General features: G+C 47.5%; 2 protein-coding genes across 16 annotated transcripts in view; one reads left to right on the top strand and one right to left on the bottom strand.

Annotated features, from left to right (window-relative positions):
* Positions 1-175: 175 nt before the first annotated feature.
* PTPMT1 (protein tyrosine phosphatase mitochondrial 1) lies at positions 176-6,566 on the bottom strand. 2 transcript variants are annotated; one of them, XM_003815225.8, is made up of 4 exons: positions 6,192-6,566; positions 6,002-6,082; positions 2,097-2,288; positions 176-523 (listed from the first exon to the last, which is right to left on the bottom strand). In XM_003815225.8, exons 1-4 carry the CDS (start codon positions 6,363-6,365, stop codon positions 365-367), a joined length of 606 nt encoding a protein of 201 aa, XP_003815273.5. In that variant the 5' UTR covers positions 6,366-6,566; the 3' UTR covers positions 176-364. The 2 variants fall into 2 exon arrangements, with proteins under 2 accessions (XP_003815273.5, XP_034788505.1); XM_034932614.4 differs by lacking the exon at positions 2,097-2,288 and having other exon boundaries at positions 6,002-6,566.
* Positions 6,567-6,692: 126 nt separating this feature from the next.
* The window catches only part of CELF1 (CUGBP Elav-like family member 1), a 99,408-nt gene continuing 84,407 nt past the window's right edge, over positions 6,693-21,693 (top strand). For 10 of the 14 annotated variants that reach the window (XM_063608482.1, XM_063608481.1, XM_063608480.1 and 7 more), the window contains exon 1: positions 18,932-19,054. The gene's annotated coding sequence lies outside the window, so the exon portion shown is untranslated. Of the gene's footprint in view, positions 6,714-18,310; positions 19,055-21,693 lie in introns of those variants that run through there. The other 4 variants (XM_057299323.2, XM_063608475.1, XM_034932588.3 and 1 more) reach the window with 4 other exon arrangements.

Genomic DNA, 21,693 nt, shown 5'->3' with positions numbered 1-21,693 from the left:
GTGAGTCTCCTTTTTTCAAGTGCTAAATGTTTTTTGAGTTGTGGTGCTAAATATTATTAGGCACAATATTAGGTACATAATAGATTTTTGTTAAAATACTTCTTTAGCCCTATTCAAGAAAAGACGATAGCCCCATCCCTGTCCTGTATCCCATGAATACAAGCCACACTAAATCTTTTCCTTTCTAGCCACACAACAGTGTTATTTCAAGAAAACAAAACAAGTCAGAGAAAGAAAAATTACCTATTACCTATTGGCACATTTCTGTTACGTCAAGTCTGGGCTTAAGCCCTGTTGGTCCTGTTAAGCTTTTTTTGTTCTGTATCAAGCAGGAGTGTCTTGAGTTCTTTCTAATCCCCATACATCATGTCTTTGAAATGTCAAAAGTCCCATCCTTTGTTGCCCGTGCAGTAATCTGCTTGTGGAACTCTTTAAGAACATCCAGCTGGCCAGGCCTGATGTGGATGTATGACCGGATCTTGGCGATGGCTCTTACAGCCTCCTCTGGACTCCATTTGTGCACCTGAAGTACAGGGTTGGGAAATCAGCAGAGAAAGAAAGAAGCAGGTGTCAAGGTGCCCTTGACCCATGAGCAGGTGCTAAAGGACTCTGAGATTTCATTTCTTTGGAAACTCTATTTTACAGGCATTAAAAATCATGCTGCTTGTATTATAAATGGGAGAGTACTGTAACCACTGCAGTCAGCCAGTCTCACAATACTATGCAACAGGTCAGGTGGAAAGTCAGTCTTTCTACCCAATTCTTGCTCTGCCAAATCCTAGAAAAAGAAAGTTGCACATGGGAAGCTGAGATCCTAAGTTCAAGACTGCCTCGGCCTACTCCACGTCCTCTCCGAGCTGGGCTTTTGGTTACAAGAATTTCTAGGAACGAGTATGCAATAGATGTTTTTATGCAACTTGTCGCCATGGCTAGAAAAACAAATAACTCATAATTTAAATAGGAGGGTTAACATGTCCTAAGGATACTCATTGGTTTAGAACTCAACAGAACCAAGAAAATACAGATTTCTAACTTGCTAGTTCAATTCTCACTTGGTGCAAAATACCCTCCTGAGACCCTGCTTCCAGCAGAGTCCTTATGACCAAAATTTTAATATTACTCAACTATATACACACTAGTCCACAGTAACACAAGGCCAGACTTAGCTATTCACATGACTTAGAAAATGCTCTGTGGGAGCCAGACATTTTGTAACTTAGGTTACAAAATGATGATGGACTACAGGGTATTTGTTTCTCCTAAATATTTTTAAAGCATCCCACCTGCCAATTATGACACATTAATAGGCAGAATCCAGTTTGGAGCCTGTTTCCAGAAACTAATATCCAGAACTTTACTCTGGAATACTTGAAGAAACTTGAGTACTATAAAGCTGAAAATGATCAGCACTATTATCTATGATATTGTTTCCTGACATGGTATTAGAACAAGTGTCTAGCCTTTTGCTGGGGTTGAATGGCTTTTGCAACTCCGTTTTTAGAGTGCCCGCTATAGGCCAGCACTTGATGTAATTTCTTATTTAAACTTCATAATACATCTAGTTTGAGAAAACATGTTGCATAAGGCAGAAGTCACTTTTGCTGATCCTCACTGGCAGGCAGCAGAGCCCCAGGTTACCCTGTCACAAGGCTCAGGTGCTTTCCATCATACCAAACCACCTTCCAACAGCCTGAAATCAAGCACACAGCTCCTTCCAACAAGGCCCACCAGTAGACCATGCTATTGAAGTTCTGGAAATCTGCTATAAATGGGACCAGAAAGACTTTTTTTTTTTTTTTTGGAGACAGTTTCACTCTGTCGGCTATGCTGCAGTGCAGTGGCACAAATCACAGCTCACTGCAGCCTCTACCTACTGGGCTCAGGTGATCCATCTCAGCCTCCCAAGTAGCTGGGACTACAGGTGCACACCACCACACTGAGCTAACTTGTTGTATTTTTTGTAGAGACGGTTTTGCCATGTTGCCCAGGCTGGTCTCAAACTCCTGGGCTCAAGCCATCCTCCCATCTCAAGCCTCCCAAAGTGCTGGGATCATAAGTGTGTACCACGATGCCCAGCCCAGAAAGAACTTTGGTACCTGAATCAGGTATGCTGCCACCATAGTGGCACTCCTGGAGCGCCCAGCCTTACAATGCACGTAAACACACTGGCCCAGCGACTGGTACTTGAGAGCAAATTGGACTCCCTTCTGGAGGTTGTCCAAGGTGGGGATCCCAGTCATGTCTACTGTGCTGAGCCGCAGCTGCTCGACTCCTAGTCTCTTCCACTCCTGGAACCAGGTCCACCAGTATGAAAAAGAGAATGAAAAAAAACTATGTGGGTGGGATGATAAGGGGCTCCCAAGAAGCAGCAAAGCAACAAGGAAGTTTCAGGGTTTACTACAATGGGAATACACTGTTGCCTGTTTTCTAAAATAGAAACTTCTTACAGAAATGCTTTTTTTTCCCATTCCAGGTGAGGACAGAAATGTCTTTAAAATGGCTGGCCTACATGGTTGGTTTTTCATCAAGCAACAGCTATGCTGCTGAGTTAGAATTATGTCCAAGATTTAAAGTGTTCCTTTTTTTTTTTTTTTTTTTTTAAAGACAGAGTCTCGCTCTGTTGCCCAGGCTGTAGTACAGTGGTGTGATCTCAGCTCACCACAACCTCCACCTCCCAGTTTCAAGCGATTCTCCTGCCTCAGCCTCCCGAGTAGCTGGGACTACAGGCACGCGCCACCAAGCCTGGCTAATTTTTGCATTTATAGTAGAGACAGGGTTTCATCATGTTGGCCAGGCTGGTCTCGAACTCCTGACCTCAGGTCATCCGCCTGCCTCAGCCTCCCAAAGTGCTGGGATTACAGGTGTGAGCCACCACACCAGCAGGTAAAGTGTTCTTAAACTACCCTTTGGGTACTTGAATATTTAGCTGCAAGATATTAGCTATATACATTTTAGCTGCAAAAAATTCAGCTGCAAACGTCTTAACATTTTATTTTGGCCGGGCATGGTGGCTCACGCCTGTAATCCCAACAGTTTGCAAGGCCAAGGCGGGCAGATCACCTAAGGTCAGGAGTTTGAGACCAGCCTGGCTAACATGGGGAAACCCTGTCTCTACTAAAAATACAAAAATTAGCCATGCGTGGTGGTGGATGCCTGTAATCCCAGCTACTAGGGAGGCTGAGGCAGGAGAATTGTTTAACCCTGGAGGGAGAGGTTGCAGTGAGCAGAGATCGCACCATTGTACTCCAGCCTGGGAGACAAGAGCAAAACAACATCTCAAAAATATATATATTTTTTATTTTAGAGACACGATCTTGCTATGTCACCCAGGTCAGAGAGCAGTGGTATGCAATCATGGCTCCTTGCAGCCTCAAACTCCTAAGCTCAAGCAGTCCTCCCACCTCAGCCTCCCAAGTAGCTGTGACTACAGCTGCATGCCACTGTGCCTAGCTAATTTTGTTATTTTTGTGTGTGTGGAGATGGGGGTCTCGCTATGTTGCCCAGGCTGGTCTCAATCTCCTAGCCTCAAGCCATCCTCCTGTCTCAGCCTCCCAAAATGCTGGGATTACAGGCATGAGCCACCAGGCCCAGCCAGTGTAATTTTTTTGCATAATTTTGGCACCTGTGTAGTGATTCAGCTGCAGATTTGGGGTACAATATTTTGCCAAGGCTTTCTATTTCTCTGTCCATAAGTCTCTTTTTTACCACTGTTTTTTGAGGGAACACATGGTAGAAAATAGGGTTATCATTTTAAAATTAAAACAATGGGCCGGGCATGGTGGCTCATGCCTGTAATCCCAGCACTTTGGGAGGCCAAGGCGGGCGGATCACGAGGTCAGGAGATTTAGACCATCCTGGCTAACACGGTGAAACCCCGTCTCTACTAAAAATACAAAAAAATTAGCCGGGCATGGTGGCAGGCGCCTGTAGTCCCAGCTACTTGGGAGGCTGAGGCAGGAGAATGGCATGAACCCAGGAGGCGGAGCTTGCAGTGAGCCGAGATCATGCCACTGCACTTCCAGCCTAGGCGACAGAGCAAGACTCCGTCTCAAAAACAAAAACAAAAATAAAATTAAAACAATGCACTGACCTTCATTAGTGCAATGTTATCACTTAGAAAGAAGAAATAGGTGGCCAGGTGTGGTGGCTCACACCTGTAATCCCAGATTTTGAGAGGCTAAGGTGGGCAGATCACCTGAGGTCAGGAGTTCGAGACGACTTTGGCCAGCATGGCGAAACCCTATCTCCATAAAAAATACAAAAATTAGCCAGGCATGCTGGCAGGCACCTGTAATTCCAGCTACTTGGGAGGCTGAGGCAGGAGAATCACTTGAACTGGGAGGCAGAGGTTGCAGTGAGCTGAGATTGCACCATTGCACTCCAGCCTGGGCAATGGAGTGAGACTCCATCTCAAAAAAAGAAAAGAAAAGAAAAGAAATAGAAATAAGGTCTCTGGCAACTGGGCAAACTTTATGCTTTAAGACTTCAGATATGCTCCAGCTACTCTTGTTATTAACCTCTTAATAATGAGTATCAGAGACTTTATGGTTCTAAATGAAGATCAGTAATTCTTTTTTTTTTTTTGAGACGGAGACTCACTCTGTCGCCCAGGCTGGCGTGCAGTGGTGCAATCTCGGCTCACTGCAACTTCTGCCTCCCGGGTTCAAGCGATTCTCCTGCCTCAGCCTCCCAAGTAGCTGGGATTACAGGCGCCTGCCACCACGCCCGGCTAATTTTTTTGTGTGATTTTAGTACAGACGGGGTTTCACCATTTTGGCCAGGCTGATCTCAAACTCCTGACCTCAGGTGATCCACCCACCTCAGCCTCCCAAAGTGCTGGGATTACAGGTGTGAGAGCCACCACGCCTGGCCAAGTCACAAATATTTTCAAGGTTTCAAAAAAATCCTCAGGCTGAAATAATAGTATCTTCATCATGCTATATCAGTAAAACAAATGAGAAAGATAATTGTTTAGTGCTATTAGATGCCAAACGCTATAAAGATAGGGCAACATTAAAAAAAATCAAATAGCTTAGATTGTAGATAACATCTTCTAATAACCATTGTGGAAGATTCCACAAACAGGCCAGTCACATTTAATGAAAGTTATGTTTTAGGCCTAAACTTTGTTATGAGAGAACTTTGGAGTTCCACCATGATTTCTAATATACGACTAAAAATTCCCCCAAATCAGAGCCAAATGAACTCTACAGTTTTCAATGGATAGTTTTATGAAAAATTTGGGGAGGGGAGAGTGTTAAGGGGGTGCTTTTCGTCTTACAGTTGGCAGGGCCTTCATCTGGAATCCCTAACACTGGGAATGCTGACCCATACTCAGAGCTCAAAGTATAGAAAGAATGAATGAAATCAGGAAGGCATGGGAAAGTTGCCTTTCAATTTTAGTTTCTGATTTTGGTTACCGAAATAAGAATACATTACATTTGTTCACAAAGGAGAAATCAGGCTTTGTCAACTTCCACTTTTTTTTTTTTTTTTTTTGAGACATTGTTTCACTCCTGTCGCCCAAGGCTGGGCTGGAATGCAATGGCGAGATGTCGGCTCACTGCAACCTCCACCTCCCGGGCTAAAGTGATTCTCCTGCCTTAGCCTCCCAAGTAGCTGGGAGTACAGGCGCACGCCACCACTCCCGGCTACTTTTTGTATTTTTGTAGGGACGGGGGCCTCGCCATGTTGCCCAGGCTGGTCAGGAACTCCTGGGCTCAAGTGATCTGCCCGCCTCCTCCTCCCGCCTCCCAAAGTGCTGGGATTACAGGCGTGAGTCACCGCGCCCGGGCCAACTTGAACTTTTAAATAAACGCCTTTCACAGCTTCTAGCCTACCTCCAGGTGCCATTTAGAGGCACAGACCGGAGGCAAAGCAGCTTAAGACACCTGGCTCCGGTGCATGGTGACCTCCCCCACACTTCTCTAGCCGTCCCAGGCTCAGGGCGGTGGGCGAGGGGAGCGGGCCCCCGAGCCTGCCCCTCGGCCCGGTCCCTCACCTGTGAAGAGTTGCACAGGAACCTCGTCTCGTACTCCTCGTTCATGGTGATCACCCCGCGCACGTTCTCGTCCTGTACCAGCTGCCGAGGCAAAGAGGTGGCTCAGCAAAGACGGTGGAGACCCCAGCGGCCCGACAGGGACGGAGCGGCGGGGACGGGGCAGGGGCCCGGGCTCCCCGGCCCGGCTCACCTGGCGCGTCAAGCTCCGCAACGGCAGCGCGCCCAGCAGCACGGTGGGGTCGATGCGGTGGTACCAGTCCCGGTGTGCCCGACCCGGCACCTTCCCGCGGAACAGGGTGTAGAGCAGCGTCGGGTAGAAGAGCACCCGCGCCAGGCCGGCCTCCAGCAGCGCGGTGGCCGCCATCCCGGCCCGGCGCAGCGGCGACCCGTCGGCCCCCGCGCTCGCGGTCCGGACCCGCGAGAAGAGCAGGCGGGTGCCGGGGCGGGGCTGCCAGCTGCACTAGGCCTCTCGCGGGCTCGCACCGGGTGACGGCGGGGACTGGCCTGGACTCTGGGGGACTGGCGGGACTCTGGAGGAGGGCCCGGCGGCCTCGGAGGAGGGACCGAGGTCTCCTGGGCGGGAAACTGGGACCCCGGCGAAGGGAGAGCGCGTCGCAGGCCAGACACGTGTGAGCCCCGTAGCGTGGGAAACTGAGGCCCCCGCCTGTGGCCGGTGACCTCCCTCCTCCGAGGGAGGGGGTTGTGACCCCAGGTGAGAGGGGCAGTAAGGACCCCTGCGTGTGGAACTGTGACTCCGGCCGAGGGAGGAGGGGACACTCCCCCCAACCCTCGACCAGAGGAAGGGGGCAGTGACCCCAGGTGCGGGTGTGACCCCGCCAAAGGGAAGACAAGACAAGGAGAGGCTGTGTGGCGGGGTAGCCCTGAAGAGGACAGTGGAAGGGCCTAGAGCTTTCAAACAGAGGAGCTACCTGGGTGAGGGCCTGATCCCAGGGTGAACAGGGGTCCTGGGTTGAGGTCGCCTTCCTCCTCCCCTCCCCTGTCCTAGGACAGGGCTCCCTCCTTCATCTGACCAAACAGCAGTGTTTACATAGCAGGAAAAAATAGGAAAATATACATTATATTAATATATCCTTAAGAAAAATATTATGAAGAACTCAAATATAAAACCTGCAACCTACAAAAAGGTAAGAAGAATGGTTGTAATGCCAGCTATTTACTTTTTGTTTGTTTGTTTTGAGACGGAGTCTCACTCTGTTGCCCAGGCTAGAGGGCAGTCGCAAGATCTCAGCTCACTGCAACCTCCGCCTCCCGGGTTCAAACGATTCTCCTGCCTCAGCCTCCCGAGTAGCTGGGATTACAGGTGCATGCCACCACACCCAGCTAACTTTTGTTTTTAGTAGAGACGAGGTTTCACCTTGTCGGCCAGGCTGGTCTCGAACCTAAGGTGATCCGCCCACCTCAGCCTCCCAAAGTGCTGGCATTACAGGCATGAGCCACTGCACCCGGCCCAAGCATCTGGTGGAGTTTTCGGTTTTTGTTTTTTGTTTTTGAGACAGAGTTTCACTATTGTCACCCAAGCTGCAGTGCAATGACGTGATCTCAGCACACTGCAACCTCTGCCTCCCAGGTTCAAGCAATTCTCCTGCCTCAGCCTTCCAAGTAGCTGGGATTACAGGTACATGTCACCACGCCCAGCTAAGTTTTGTATTTTTAGTGAGATAGCTTCAACATGTTGACCAGGCTGGTCTCAAACTCCTGACCTCAGGTGATCCGTCCCCCTGGCCTCCCAAAGTGCCAGGATTACAGGCATGAGCCACCACGCCCGGCTTTCTTTTTTTTTTTTTTTTTTTTTTTTTAGTAGAGATGGGGTTTCACCATGTTGGCCAGGCTTGTCTTGAACTCCTGACCTATGGTGATCTGCCAGCCTCAGCCTCCCAAAGTGTTGGGATTACAGGCATGAGCCACACGCCCAGCCCAAGCATCTGGTGGAGATTTTGTTTGTTTGTTTGTTTGTTTTTAAGATAGAGTTTCACTCTTGTCACCCAAGCTGGAGTGCAATGGCGTGATCTCAGCTCACTGCAACCTCTGCCTCCCAGGTTCAAGCAATTCTCCTGCCTCAGCCTCCCGAGTAGCTGCCACCATGCCTAGCTAAGTTTTGTATTTTTAGTACAGACAGGGTTTCACCATGTTGGCCAGACTGGTCTCAAAGTCCTGACCTGAGGACATCCGTCCCCCTCGGCCTTCCAAAGTGCCGGGATTACAGGCATGAGCCACCATGCCCGGCCCATCTGGTGGTTTTAAAAGATTCATTTTCTTTTTTTTATATTTTGTTTTTGAGACGGAGTCTCCTTCTATTGACTAGGCTGAAGTGTAGTGGCGCCATCTCCACTCACTGCAACCTCCACCTCCCGGGTTCAAGCAGTTCTCCTGCCTCATCCTCCCCAGTAGTTAGAACTACAGGTGCCCGCCACCATGCCTGGCTAATTTTGTGTGTGTTTTTAATAGAGACGGGGTTTCGCCATGTTGGCCGGGCTGCTCTTGAACTCCTGACCTCAGGTGTTCCACCCGCCTTGGTCTCCCAAAGTGCTGGGATTACAGGCGTGAGCCACCGCACCCAGCCTAATTTTAGAATATTTTCATTGCCCTCAAAATAAGCCCCTTATCCATTAGCAGAGACTCACCATTTTCTCCCAATCATCCTCCAGCCTTAGGCAAACACTACTAACCTGCTTTCTGACTGTATAGATTTACATGTTTAGCATGTTGAGGGCATTTCTTCTTTTTACTTTTCTTTTTTTTTTTTCTAGGAAACAGGGTCTCACTGTCACCCAGGCTAGAGTGCAGTGGCAGCGTGATCATGACTCACTGTAGCCCCGACCTTTTGGGTGCAAGCAATCCTCCTACCTCAGCCTCCCAAGGAGTTGAGACTACAGACGTGTGCCACGATACCTGGCTAATTTTTTATTATTTGTAGCGATGGGGTCTCACTATGTTGCCCAAACTGATCTCGGGACTGGGCACAGTGGCTCACACCTGTAATCCCAGCACTTTGGGAGGCGGAGGCAGAGGCAGGCAGATCACCTGAGGTCAGGAGTTTGAGACCAGCCTGGCCAACATGGTGAAACCCCGTCTCTACTAAAAAAATACAAAAATTAGCCAGGTATAATAGTGGGCGCCTGTAATCCCAGCTACTTGGGAGGCTGAGGCAGGAGAATCACTTGAACCCGGGAGGCGGAGTTTGTGATAAGCCAAGATCGCGCCACTGCACTTCAGCCTGGGTGACAGAGTGAGACTCCATATCAAAAAAAAAAAAACCAAAAAAAACAAAAACTGATCTGGAACTCCTGGGCTCAAACAATCCTCCTGATTTGGCCTCCCAAAGTACTGGGATTACAGGTCTGAACCACTGCATCCAGCCTAGGGTATTTCAAATAAATGGAGTCATACAATATGTGTTCTTTGTATCTGGCTGCTTTTTTTTTTTTTTTTTTTGAGATAGAGTTTCACTCCTGTTGCTCAGGCTGGAGTGCAATGGTGTGATCTTAGCTCACTGCAACCTCTACCTCCTGGGCTCAAGCAATTCTCCCACCTCAGCCTCCTGAGTAGCTGGGACCACAGGTGCGTACCACCACACCTGGTGGCGAATTTTTGTATTTTTGGTAGAGACAGGCTTTCACCATATTGCCCAGGTTGGTCTCGAACTCCTGGACTCAAGCGATCTGCCTGCCTCAGCCTCTCTAAGTGCTGGCATTACAGGTGTAAGCCACCCCACCCAACTTTTTTTTTTTTTTTTTTTTTTTGAGATGGAGTTTTGCTCTTGTTACCCAGGCTGGAGTGCAATGGCACAATCTCAGCTCACCACAACCTCCGCCTCTCAGGTTCAAGCAATTCTCCTGCCTCAGCCTCCCTAGTATCTGGGATTACAGGTATGCACCACCACTCCTGGCTAATTTTGTATTTTTAGTAGAGACGGGGTTTCTCCATGTTGGTTAGCCTGGTCTCGAACTCCCGACCTCAGGTGATCAGCCTGCCTCGGCCTCCCAAAGTGCTGGGATTACAGGTGTGAGCCACTGCGCCTGGCTTTTTTTTTTTCTTAATAGATATCACTTGTGTATTGATACCTGTCTTATGCTTAGAATGTTTTCAAGGTTCATCCATGTTGTAGCAAGTATCAGGACTGTCCTTCTTTTTATTGCCAAATAATATTTCAATGTATGGACAGACCACATGTTTTTCTCCATTTATCAGTTTATGGACATTTGAGTTGTTTCCACTTTTGGCTATTTTGAACAATGCTGCTGGGAACATTTGCATACAACTTACGGACATAGGTTTTCATTTCTCTTGTATATTTGACTAATCATGGAATTGTTAGGTCATAGGGTAGTACTGTGTTTAACCTTTTGAAGAACTGTCAGTTTTCCAAAGTGGACTGCACCTTTTTGCATCCCCACCAGGAGAGTATGGAGGGTTCCAATGTTGCCACATGGTTGCCAACACTTATTATCTGTCTTTCATTATAGCCATTTTAGTGGGTGTGGTGTCTCTTTGTGGAATAAACTTTTTTTTTTTTTTGAGACGGAGTCTCATTCTGTCGCCCAGGCTGGAGTGCAGTGGTGCGATCTTGGCTCACTGCAAGCTCCACCTCCCGGGTTCATGCCATTCTCCTGCCTCAGCCTCCCAAGTAGCTGGGACTACAGGCGCCCGCTACCACACCCGGCTTATTTTTTGTATTTTTAGTAGAGATGGGTTTCTCCGTGTTAGCCAGGATGGTCTCAATCTCCTGACCTCGTGATCCACCTGTCTCGGCCTCCCAAAATGCTGGGATTACAGGCCTGAGCCACCTCACCCAGCGAAATACACTTTTTTTTTTTTTTTGAGACAGAGTCTTACTCTGTTGCCCAGGCTAGAGTGCAGTGGCATGATCTCCACTCAATACAAGCTCTGCCTCCCAGGTTCACGCAATTCTCCTGCCTCTGCCTCTCAAGTAGCTGGGACTACAGGCGCCCACCACCACGCCCGGCTAATTTTTTGTATTTTTAGTAGAGACGGGGTTTCACCATATTAGCCAGGATGGTCTCGATCTCCTGACCTCGTGATCTGTCCGCCTCGGACTCCCAAAGTGCTGGGCTTACAGGCGTGAGCTGCGCCCAGCCAGAATAAACTTTTAAATGTGGAATAATTTAGATGCACAGAAAGGTTTTAAAAATAGTACTGAGAGTCCATTATGCCCATCCCCCTCCAATGTTAACATTATTTTTGGGAACAGCTTTATTGAGGTATAATGCATATGGCTTGTCACCCTCCTAACTATACAATTCAGTGTTTGTTAATATACTCACAGGGTTGCACAACTATCACCAATATCTAATTTTAGAGCATTTCATCATCCCAAAAAGAAATCCTATACCCATTAGCAATCACTCCCCATTCCCTCATTCCCTGACAACCACGAATCGACTTTCTGTCTCAGTGGATCTGCCTATTCCAAACATTTCATATACATGGATTCATACAACATGTGGTCTTTGTATATTCATGTACACATATTGATAAAGATCATTATAACCATATAGATGAAATGTTTTGTTTTTTGTTTTTGAGACAGTCTCACTCTGTCACCCAGGCTGGAGTGCAGTGGCACATCCTCCACTCACTAAAACCTCCACCTCCTGGGTTCAGGCGATTCTCATGCCTCTGGCCTTTTCTGTTCTTTTTTTTATTGAGATGGTCTCACTCCCATCACCCTGGCTGAGAGCAGTGGTGTGATCTTGGCTCAGTGCAGCCTTGACCTCCCAGGCTCAAGTGATCCTCCCACCTCAGCCTCCCCAGTAGCTGGGATTACAGGCGTGCACCACCACGCCCAGCTAATGTTTGTACAGATGGGGTTTTGCCATGTTGCCCAGGCTGCTCTTGAACTCCTGAGCTCTAGCAATCTGCCTGACTCAGCCTCCCAAAGTGCTGGGATTACAAGTGTGAGCCACAACATCTGGCTTTTTTTTTTTTTTTTTTTTGAGATAGAGTCTTGCTCTGTCACCAAGGCTGGAATACAGTGGCATGATCTCTCCTCACTGCAACTTCTTCTGCCTCTTGGGTTCAAGCGATTCTCCTGGCTCAGCCTCCTGAGCAGCTGGGATTATAGGCATGCACCAAAATGCCTGGCTAATTTTTATATTTTTAGTAGAGATGGGGTTTCACCATGTTGGCCAGGCTGGTCTCGAACTCCTGACCTCAGGTGATCTGCCCGCCGCAGCCTCCCAAAGTGCTAGGATTACAGGCATGGGCCACTGCGCCCGGCCTCTGCTTTTTTCACTCAGTGATATCTGTGAATATTATATTGTCGGTGCAATAGAGGTAGATTTACTTTATTCTTTTCAAAAAGTTACATAGGCCGGGTGCCATGGTTCACATCTACCTGAGGTGGGATGATCGCTTGAGCCCAGGAGTTTAAGATCAGCCTGGGCAACAGAGTGAGACCCCAGCTCTATAAAAAATTACCTGGGCATGGTGGCACGTGCCTGTAGTCCCAGCTACTTGGGAGGCTGAGATGGTAGGATCACCTGAGCCTAAGAAATCAAGGCTAAAGTGAGCAAGCTGTGCCACTGCATTCCAGCCTGGCCACAGAGTGAGACCTTGTCTCACAAAAAAAAAAAAAGGCCGGGCGAAGTGGCTCATGCCTATAATCCCAGCACTTTGGAAGCCTGAGGGGGGCAGATCACAAGATCAGGAGATGGAAACCATCCTGGCCAACATGGTGAAACCCCATCTGTAGTCTGCGTGCCTGTAGTCCCAGCTACTCAGGAGGCTGAGGTAGGAGAATTGCTTGAATCCGGGAGACGGAGGTTGCGGTGAGCTGAGATTGCGCCACTGCACTCCAGCCTGGGAGACAGAGCAAGACTCCGTCTCAAAAAATACATATATAATATATATTATTATATATAACATATTATATATTATATATAACATATGTTATTATATGTAACATATTATATAATATATAACACATGTATAACATATTACTATATATAACATATATAATATATTACATATTATATGTAATATATTACATATCGCATTATATACAATATATTATGTGTTATATATAATATATTACTTATATAATATATTACACATTATATTATGTAATATATATAATATATTACACATTATATTATGTAATATATATAATATATTACACATTATATTATATATTATATATTATATTGCACATATTTTATACATATATAATATATAAATATATACGTATACATATTTATATAATATAATATATTAAATATATAATATATATATGAGGGTTTCATCTAATGCTTTTATCCATTGATGGCTATTGACTAGATCCATTATTTTACCAAAATGCAGATTTTCTGACTATATATATAAAACACTCATAGGAAATTTGACCATAGAGGGATCAGGCTCGGGCCACCTCAACCACTGATGAGTCTGTGTCAGTAAAAGCAGGACAGACAACTTGACATCATAGGCTATAGGCCTCCAGATGTGATGCAGTGTGACGCTCGCAGCACCGCCTGAATGTAACCAGGCCTTAAGAGTTTTCTTTCCGGCCATGCGCGGTGGCTCACGCCTATAATCCCAACACTTTCGGAGGCTGAGGCGGGCAGATCACCTGAGGTTAGGAGTTCAAGACCAGTCTGGCCAACATGGTGAAACCCTGTCTCTACTAAAAATACAAAAAATTAGTTGGGCATGCTGGCAGGTACAGGTAATTCCAGTTACTCGGGAGGATGAGGCAGGAGAATCTCTTGAACCCAGGAGGTGGAGGTTGCAGTGAGCCGATATTGCATCATTGCACTCCAGCCTGGGCAACAAGAGCAAAACTCCATCTCAAAAATAAAAGAGTTTTCTTTTTTTCTTTTAGAGACAAGGGCAGGGCGAGGTGGCATGTGCCTGTAAGTCCCAACTACTCTGGAGGCTGAGGCAGGGGGATCACTTGAGTCCAGAAGTTCTGGGCTATAGTGCAGTATGTCAATCAGGTGTCTGCACTAAGTTCGGCATCAACATCGTGACCTCCAGAGAGTGGGGGACCACCAGGTTGCCTAAGGAGTGGTGAACCGGCTCAGGCTGGAAATGAAACAGGTCAAAACTCCCATGCTGATCTGTAGTGGAATCATGCCTGTGAAAAGTCACTGCACACCAGCCTGGGCAATATAGCGAGACCCTGTCTCTTTATTTATTTACTTTTTTTGAGACGGAGTCTCGCTCCGTCGCCCAGGCTGGAGTGCAGTGGCCGGATCTCAGCTCACTGCAAGCTCCGCCTCCCAGATTCACGCCATTCTCCTGCCTCAGCCTCCCGAGTAGCTGGGACTACAGGCGCCTGCCACCATGCCCAGCTAATTTTTTTGTATTTTTAGTAGAGACGGGGTTTCACCGTGTTAGCCAGGATGGTCTCGATCTCCTGACCTCGTGATCCGCCCGCCTCGGCCTCCCAAAGTGCTGGCATTACAGGCGTGAGCCACCGTGCCCGGCCTGACCCTGTCTCTTTAAAAAGAAAAATAGGCCGGGCGTGATGGCTCACCCCTGTAATTGAAGCACTTTGGGAGGCCAAGGCGGGTGGATCATGAGGTCAGGAGATTGAGAGTATCCTGGCTAACACGGTGAAACCCGTCTCTACTAAAAATACAAAAAATTAGCCGGATGTGGTGGCATGTGCCTGTAGTCCCAGCTACCCGGGAGGCTGAGGCAGGAGAATCGCTTGAACCCGGGAGGGGGAGGTTGCAGTGAGCTGAGATTGTGCCACTGGACTCCAGCCTGGGCCACAGAGCCAGACTCTGCCTCAAAAAAACAAAACAAAACAAACAAACAAAACCAAGAAAGAGAAGTAAATAGGCCGGGCGTGGTGGCTCCCGGCACTTTGCGAGGCTGAGGCGGGCGGATCACTTGAGGTAAGGAGTTCAAGGCCAACCTGACCAACATGGGGAAACCCCGACTCTACTAAAAATACAAAAATTAGCTGGGCATGGTGGTGTGCGCCTGTAATCCCAGCTACTCAGGAGGCTGAGGCAGCAGAATCGCTTGAATCTGAGAGGCAGACGTTGCAGTGAGCCAAGATGGTGCCACTGTACTCCAGCATGGGCAACAGAGCAAGACTCCGTCTCAAAATAAATAATAAATAAATAAATAAATAACCAAATAGAGACAGGGTCTTACTCTGATGCCTAGGCTGGAGTGCAGTGTCGTGATCATAGCTCACTGCAACCTGGAACTCCTGGGCTGAAGGGATCCTCCTACCTCAGCTTCTTAAGTAGTTGGAACTGCAGATGTACATGCCACCATGCCAGGCTAACATTTTTAAATTTTTTATTTATATGGAGATGGTGTCTTGTTATGTTGCCTGGGCTGGATTTGAATTCCTGGCCTCAAACAGTCCTCCTGCCTTGGCCTCCAGGGTAGCTGGGATTATGGGAGTATGCCATCATGCCTGGCTATCATCATTTCCTCTATATTTATCTGTTATTATATGGCTATGAATGAACCATAATTTATCAATCTCATTTTGTATCAAATTTTATGTTGTTTAAACAATGTTATGGCCAGGTGTCATGGCTCGCACCTTTAATCCCAAAACTTCGGAAGGCCGAGTGGGGAGGGTTGCTTGAGCTCAGGAGTTTGAGATCAGCCTGGGCAACATAGTGAGACCCCTGTCTCTACAAAAGAAAAAAAATTAGTTGGACATGGTGGCACACACCTGTGATCTCAGCTACTCACAAGGTTCAGGTGGAAGGATCTCATGAACCCAGGAGTTCAAGGTTGCTGTGAACTATGATAGCACTACTACACTCCAGGCTGGGTGACAGAGCAAGACCCTGTGTCTAGAAAAATAAAAATAAAATTAAAAAATAAAAAATGTTACAATCTCTGCCATTATCCATGAATATTTCCTTAGGATAAATTCCTAGAAAGGTATGTAAAAGTTTAGATTCCTCTAGGCAGATTATCTGAACTTTACTCCCATCACCACTTGGAGAAGGCTATTTCTCTGCACTCTTACTAACACTGGCTTTTTTTTTTTTTTTTTGAGACAGAGTCTTGCTGTGTCGCCCAGGCTGGAGTGCAGTGGTTCGATCTCGACTCACTGCAACCACCGTCTCCCAAGTTCAAGCGATTCTGCCATCTCAGCCTCCCGAGTAGCTGGGATTACAGGCACCCGCCATCATGCCTGGCTAACGTTTGTATTTTTTAGTAGAAACAGGGTTTCGCCAGGTTGGTCTTGAACTCCTGACCTCAGGTGATCCATCTGCCTCGGCCTCCCAAAGTGCTAGGATTACAGGCATGAGCTACCACGCCTGGCCGACATTGGCTATTTTTTTAAAAAAATAAATCTTAATCTATTTGTAAGGCAAAACATGAAACAGGAAGCTTTACATACTCTTAAATCTCACACTAGGCTTTTTTTGTATTTGGACTGTTTAGCATTTTGTCTATGTTGCTGAAACCCTTTGAAATTACAAGATCTATTTGTGTTCTTCATGTAATTGTTCTTCCCCCCAACCTTGGGCTAACAGTCTGTGGCCTTCCTTGGTAACTAAATGCAAGAGTGATATTAATACCTTACAAGTTCCTCCCTTGCAAATGGGAGCCCTAAGTCAAGGCACAGATAGAATAGGAAAAAGCTTCTGGTTGCTCTTCAAGAAGTTTCTATCGAGTTAGATACAGTGAAAAGCAATGGAGATATTAGGAGAATAACAAGATGGGCATGGAAGAGTTTCTGTTTGCTCTTCAAGAAATATCTATTGAGTCAGATATTGTGAAAAGCACTGGAGATATAATAAGACGGGCATGGTGCCTTTCCTTATTTAGCTCATGGGCAGGTTCCAAGAAGCTTCTAAAGGCTGAACATTTTGTTTTCCATATCTGGCACCTACATATACCTATTCAGTAAGTCAACAATATTTATTGAGCATGTACTATGGATTAGGCATTATCAAGGCCCTGAGGATAGAGCAGTGAAATAAAACAGACAAAACCTCTATCCTCATGAAGTTTACCTTTGGTTTACCTTCTGGGCTACTGTCAATAAAACAAGTAAAATATATAAATACAAAATATACTGTGAGGCCGGGTGCAGTGGCTCATGCCTGTAATCCCAGCACTTTGAGAGGCAGAGGCGGGCAGAACACTTGCAGTCAGGAGTTTGAGACCAGCCTGACCAACAGGGGTTGAAACCCCGTCTCCACTAAAAATACAAAAATTAGTCAGGCATCGTGGTACGCGCCTGTAATCCCAGCTACTCGGGAGGCTGAGGCAGGAGAATTGCTTGAACCTGGGAGGTGGAGGTTGCAGTGAGCCGAGATCGCGCCACTGCACTCCAGCCTGGGTGACAAGAGCTAGACTCCGTCTCAAAAAAAAAAAAAAAAACTGTGTTAGATAATGATAAATGTTTTGGATAAAAATGAAAGTGGGATTGAAAGCATGGGTGTGTGTGTGTGTGTGTGTGTGTGTGCACATGCCATGCGTGCAAGCAGTGTAAAATAGAGTGCTTAGGGAAGACTGGACTGAGAAGGTGACACTTAAGTCAAAGTCTGAAGGAGGTGAGGAAGTGAGCCATGTGGATATCCACATGATTCTATGGAGCACAAAAGGAGACAGGCTCTCTGCTTGAAACATTTCTACAACCTATAGCAGCAAATATATGGTAATATTTGTGACCACATTCTGTAAGCTATAATGGTCTATAAATATAGGATGTTTTCAGTCAACTACACATAAAACTATTAACAAGAACAAGATCATATATCAGCATTATGAATGTATATAAAACTACCCAGTACAATTAGGGAATATGATCATGTACAATTTAAGGACTATATGGTACCAGAAAAACTGTGGTTAGTTTTCTCCCCCCCAAAGGCGAAAGAGGAAAACCCTTGAGGCTTCTGCTTGGAAGCCCACTTGTTGTTTGTGGTAAGGTAGGATATAATCAGTATTTGTGGGTATAAAAATTATATTCTCTGGGAAGCCAGATGATGTTAGAGAGAAACCAACCCATGAGTTATTTGCATGTTGATGGGGCCAAAAGCTTCCAGAACAAAGTTTTCTTTCTTAATCTGCATTTAACTGCCTCAGAAGGTCTGGAACCTAGGAATAAATGTTGGCTTAAACAACAACAACAACAAATTGTACTGCTTGCGTTCCATCTAGACCCAGGGATTCCAGAGTAACTCAGGAGGAAGTCTTTAGAGACCTAACCTGAGTTAAGAAAAAAAAAAAATATATATATATATATATATATATTTTTTTTTTTTTTCGGTAAAACCAGGTTATGGCTGGGCAATCGGTCTCTTAATAGAATCTTTGTGAACTTCCTTATGTCGCAGCGATCGTTGCCAGGTTGTGCGTTCACACTGATTATCTTGCTAAAAAGCACTCCCTGCACTTGGAACACACATATTCACATCCCAGCAAAGAAGGAAGGCCTAGATGCTGTTGCTTGTCTGCTGGGGCAAAAAGGGGCGTGCCATGTGCCCAACGCTGGCCAAGCACCAGTCACTCACTCATCCATTTATTCAACAAATATCTTATTATGCTCCTATTCAGTGCCCAGTAGGGGTGCCTCCTTGCCCACCAGGGTCATCTAGAGCTCCTGTGGGTGCGGTGGGCGGAGTCGAGAACTTCAGATTCCCAGGCCTGGCTCTTCCCTCCAGTAGGGCTCGGAGACAAAGAGATGCGCCCCTGCAGCTCCCTCGGTTGAGGGCTCCGCCCGCGGCCCCAGGGGCTTAGGTGCGGCTGCTCCTCCACTTCCCAGCCCGAGGGGGCGCTGTAGCGCCCGGCGCTCGGCCCGCCCCTACGCCGCGCTCCGCTCGCATCGGCGCTGCGGGCGGCGCCGCGGTGATACGTTCCCCCTCGCCGCGCTCCCCCTCCTCCTCTGCCCTCCCCGCCGGTGGTAGGTGCCGGAAGTGCCGCCATTTTGGGGTGTTCTGCTCTGGCGGCAGCGGCAGCGGCGGCGGGACGCGGAGGCTCCCCCGGGATTCGGCCTCAGCAGCGAGGCGGCGGCGGCGGCTGCGGAGGCGCAGGCAGCAGCTGAGGCAGCGGCGGGCTCAGGTGCAGCCGCTGGTGAGTGCTGCGGCCGCAGGATAACGGGCCGCGGGAGGGAGGGAGGGGAAAAAAGGCAAGAGGGAGGCGCCGCGGGGCGGGTCCGGTTAGGGAGGCCGCGGGTCACAGGGCCCTTCGGGCGCGGCCTCTCCTCGTTCCCTGCGTCCTGGGGTAGGGCTGCGATCTCCTCCTGCATGTCGGGGTCCCCGGCTCCCCGGGTCCTGTCGCGTTTGCCCAGCGCGTGCCCCCGCGCCCAGGGAGACCCGCCCTCCTCGTGGCTTTGCTTCCTCTCCCCGCGCCCTTTACCTTCACTCTCTAGGCTCAGAGGCCTCGTGCCCTGCCCAGGGCCAGCTCCGTTTTCCTCCTCTTTCTGGCTGCCGTGCTGGACCCAGGCTACCTGCCCGGGACACCCCATCTCTGCCCCTGTCGCCTCAGGTGTTCTTAGTGTCCACTCCTGTGGGTGCCGAAGGGTCCGCGCCCCTAGAAGGCAGCGCTTTTCCCGAGCCTCGAGAGCCCCTCGTTCCTCGCCCCAGATCCGCTACGGCCTTGGCTCGCCCTCCCCCCACATCAGGTGCTCACCCAGTCGTGGCCTAGTAGCTGGGCAGGAATCTCGCACCCGGGAGCGGGAGGAGCACATTAAAGTGCTTTCTTCGCTAGGGACCAGGCTTTGATTTTAAAGCCAGTGGTGTCTTGGTTGTGGTCCTCCGGGCAGGATGTTGTTGTAATTCTTGGAGACCATTACACATGCACCAAGGAGCTTCTCATTGGTTTAGGCTCATACCCATAGTTGAGGGGAATGTGGTGAGATTTTGACTGGAATCTGTTTCCGCAAAATGGAATCTTTCTCGCCAGGAGAGAGCTGTAGGTTTATTACCTTCGAGTAAAAAGGCTGTATAACAGTTTTAAAGAGCATGAAACGCTTTATAATGTGTGCAGTGTAAGAGGTTACAAATAATGAATCTTTTACAAGAACTTCATCTTTTTTTTTTTTTTTTTAAGACGGAGTTTCGCTCTTGTTGCTTAGGCTGGAGTGCAGTGGCGCTATCTCGGCTCACTGCAACCTCCCCAGGTTCAAGCAATTCTCCTGCCTCAGCCTCCCAAGTAGCTGGGATTACAGGCATGTGCCACCACGCCTGGCTAATTTTCGTATTTTTACTATAGACGGGGTTTCACCATGTTGATCAGGCTGGATGGTCTCGAACTCCTGACCTCGGGTGATCCACCCGCCTCGACCTCCCAGAGTGCTGGGGATTACAGGCGTGAGCCACCGCCCCCGCCCGGAACTTCACCTTTTAAAGTTCTTTTCACTGTCTTTGATTACCCATGAATTGGGAAGGCTTTAATTGGATGCTTTCCCCTTGCCCACAAGTGTAGCTTCTCTCCAACCGCTATGGAAGTTTCAGCCTCTCTATTAATCCTTGGTGAGAATGAAGGCGTCTCAATATAGAATCACCTTTTCTGTTTTAGCATTAAGGAGTCCACTTAGAAAATCATGGAATTACAATAGCATACACAAACTGTTGCTACAGTGATTTTCTTCTCATGTTAATTTTTATATTCTTCTGGCTTTACTTACCTAGTATGTGGTTTCTGATCATGAGTTAGCCAAGATTGAAGCAGCACTGTTGGTAAAGCAAAGCTGGAGCTTTCAGTTGTTGCTTTAACCAGGAAGGTTATGGTTCCCCTAGTGGTTCTTTCCTCATGACAGTCCACCACCTGTTTCCATTAAGAATGGCCTTTGGCCCAGATCACAGGCCTCAACTTCTATTCAACCATTCATTCTGACCCCTTTAAAGAAAACCCAGGGTTTTCTTTAGAGATTGTGCTATCTAGACTTAAGATCTGGTAGCAAGAGGGGCTGTTAGAGATGGAATATCTTTTCTAGAACCCCTTCACTTTTTGGATGAGGAAACTGAGGGCCCTAGAAGTTAAGTGACTTACTTGCCCAAGGTTATGTTTTTTTTTTTTTATAAACAACATCACGAGTAATAATGCAATCTGCCCTTTGAGGTGTAATGAAATGGGAAAGGACCCTGAATTGAAGTTAGAACTAGGCCTGGATTGTAATGCTTGCTCTGTCATTTACTGGTTACAGAACCTTGGCAAGTCACTCAACTGTTCTGCTCCTCAGTTTATTCGCACCTGCAAAATGAAAGAAACAGCATCTGTCTCACATGGTATTAGTTCAGCTTCAGTAACATGGTGAAATACCCATGATGTAATAGGCAGACAGTGAAGTTTTTAGCCAAAATGATTTTTTTCTAAAGATTTCCGTGTATTTTTCTTAATACAGAAGTTACAGATTCACTATAAAAAAAAAAACAGGTAAGTCAAAAAATGAAGAAACTCACCCATAGTGCCACCACTCAGAGATGATTGTTAAATATTGGGTCTTTATCTTGCCCATCCTTTTCATATGCTATAGAAATGCCTATCTTCCCAAAATAGGCTTATCTTAGTCACAGTTTTGTGATGTGGGTCCGGTCCCCCCCAACCCTGCCATGGAGTCTTGCTCTGTCAACCATACTGGAGTGCTCACTGCACACCCTGTCCCCCGGGCTCAAGCAATTCTCCTGCCTCAGCCTCCCGAGTAGCTGGGATTACAGGCGCCCACCACTGCGCCCAGATGTTTTTTGTATTTTTAGTAGAGATGGGGTTTC

This window comes from Pan paniscus, chromosome 9 (assembly GCF_029289425.2).
Source record: "Pan paniscus chromosome 9, NHGRI_mPanPan1-v2.0_pri, whole genome shotgun sequence".
Classification (NCBI taxonomy): Eukaryota; Metazoa; Chordata; class Mammalia; order Primates; family Hominidae; genus Pan; species Pan paniscus.
This window is presented reverse-complemented; position numbering and strand designations above follow the sequence as displayed.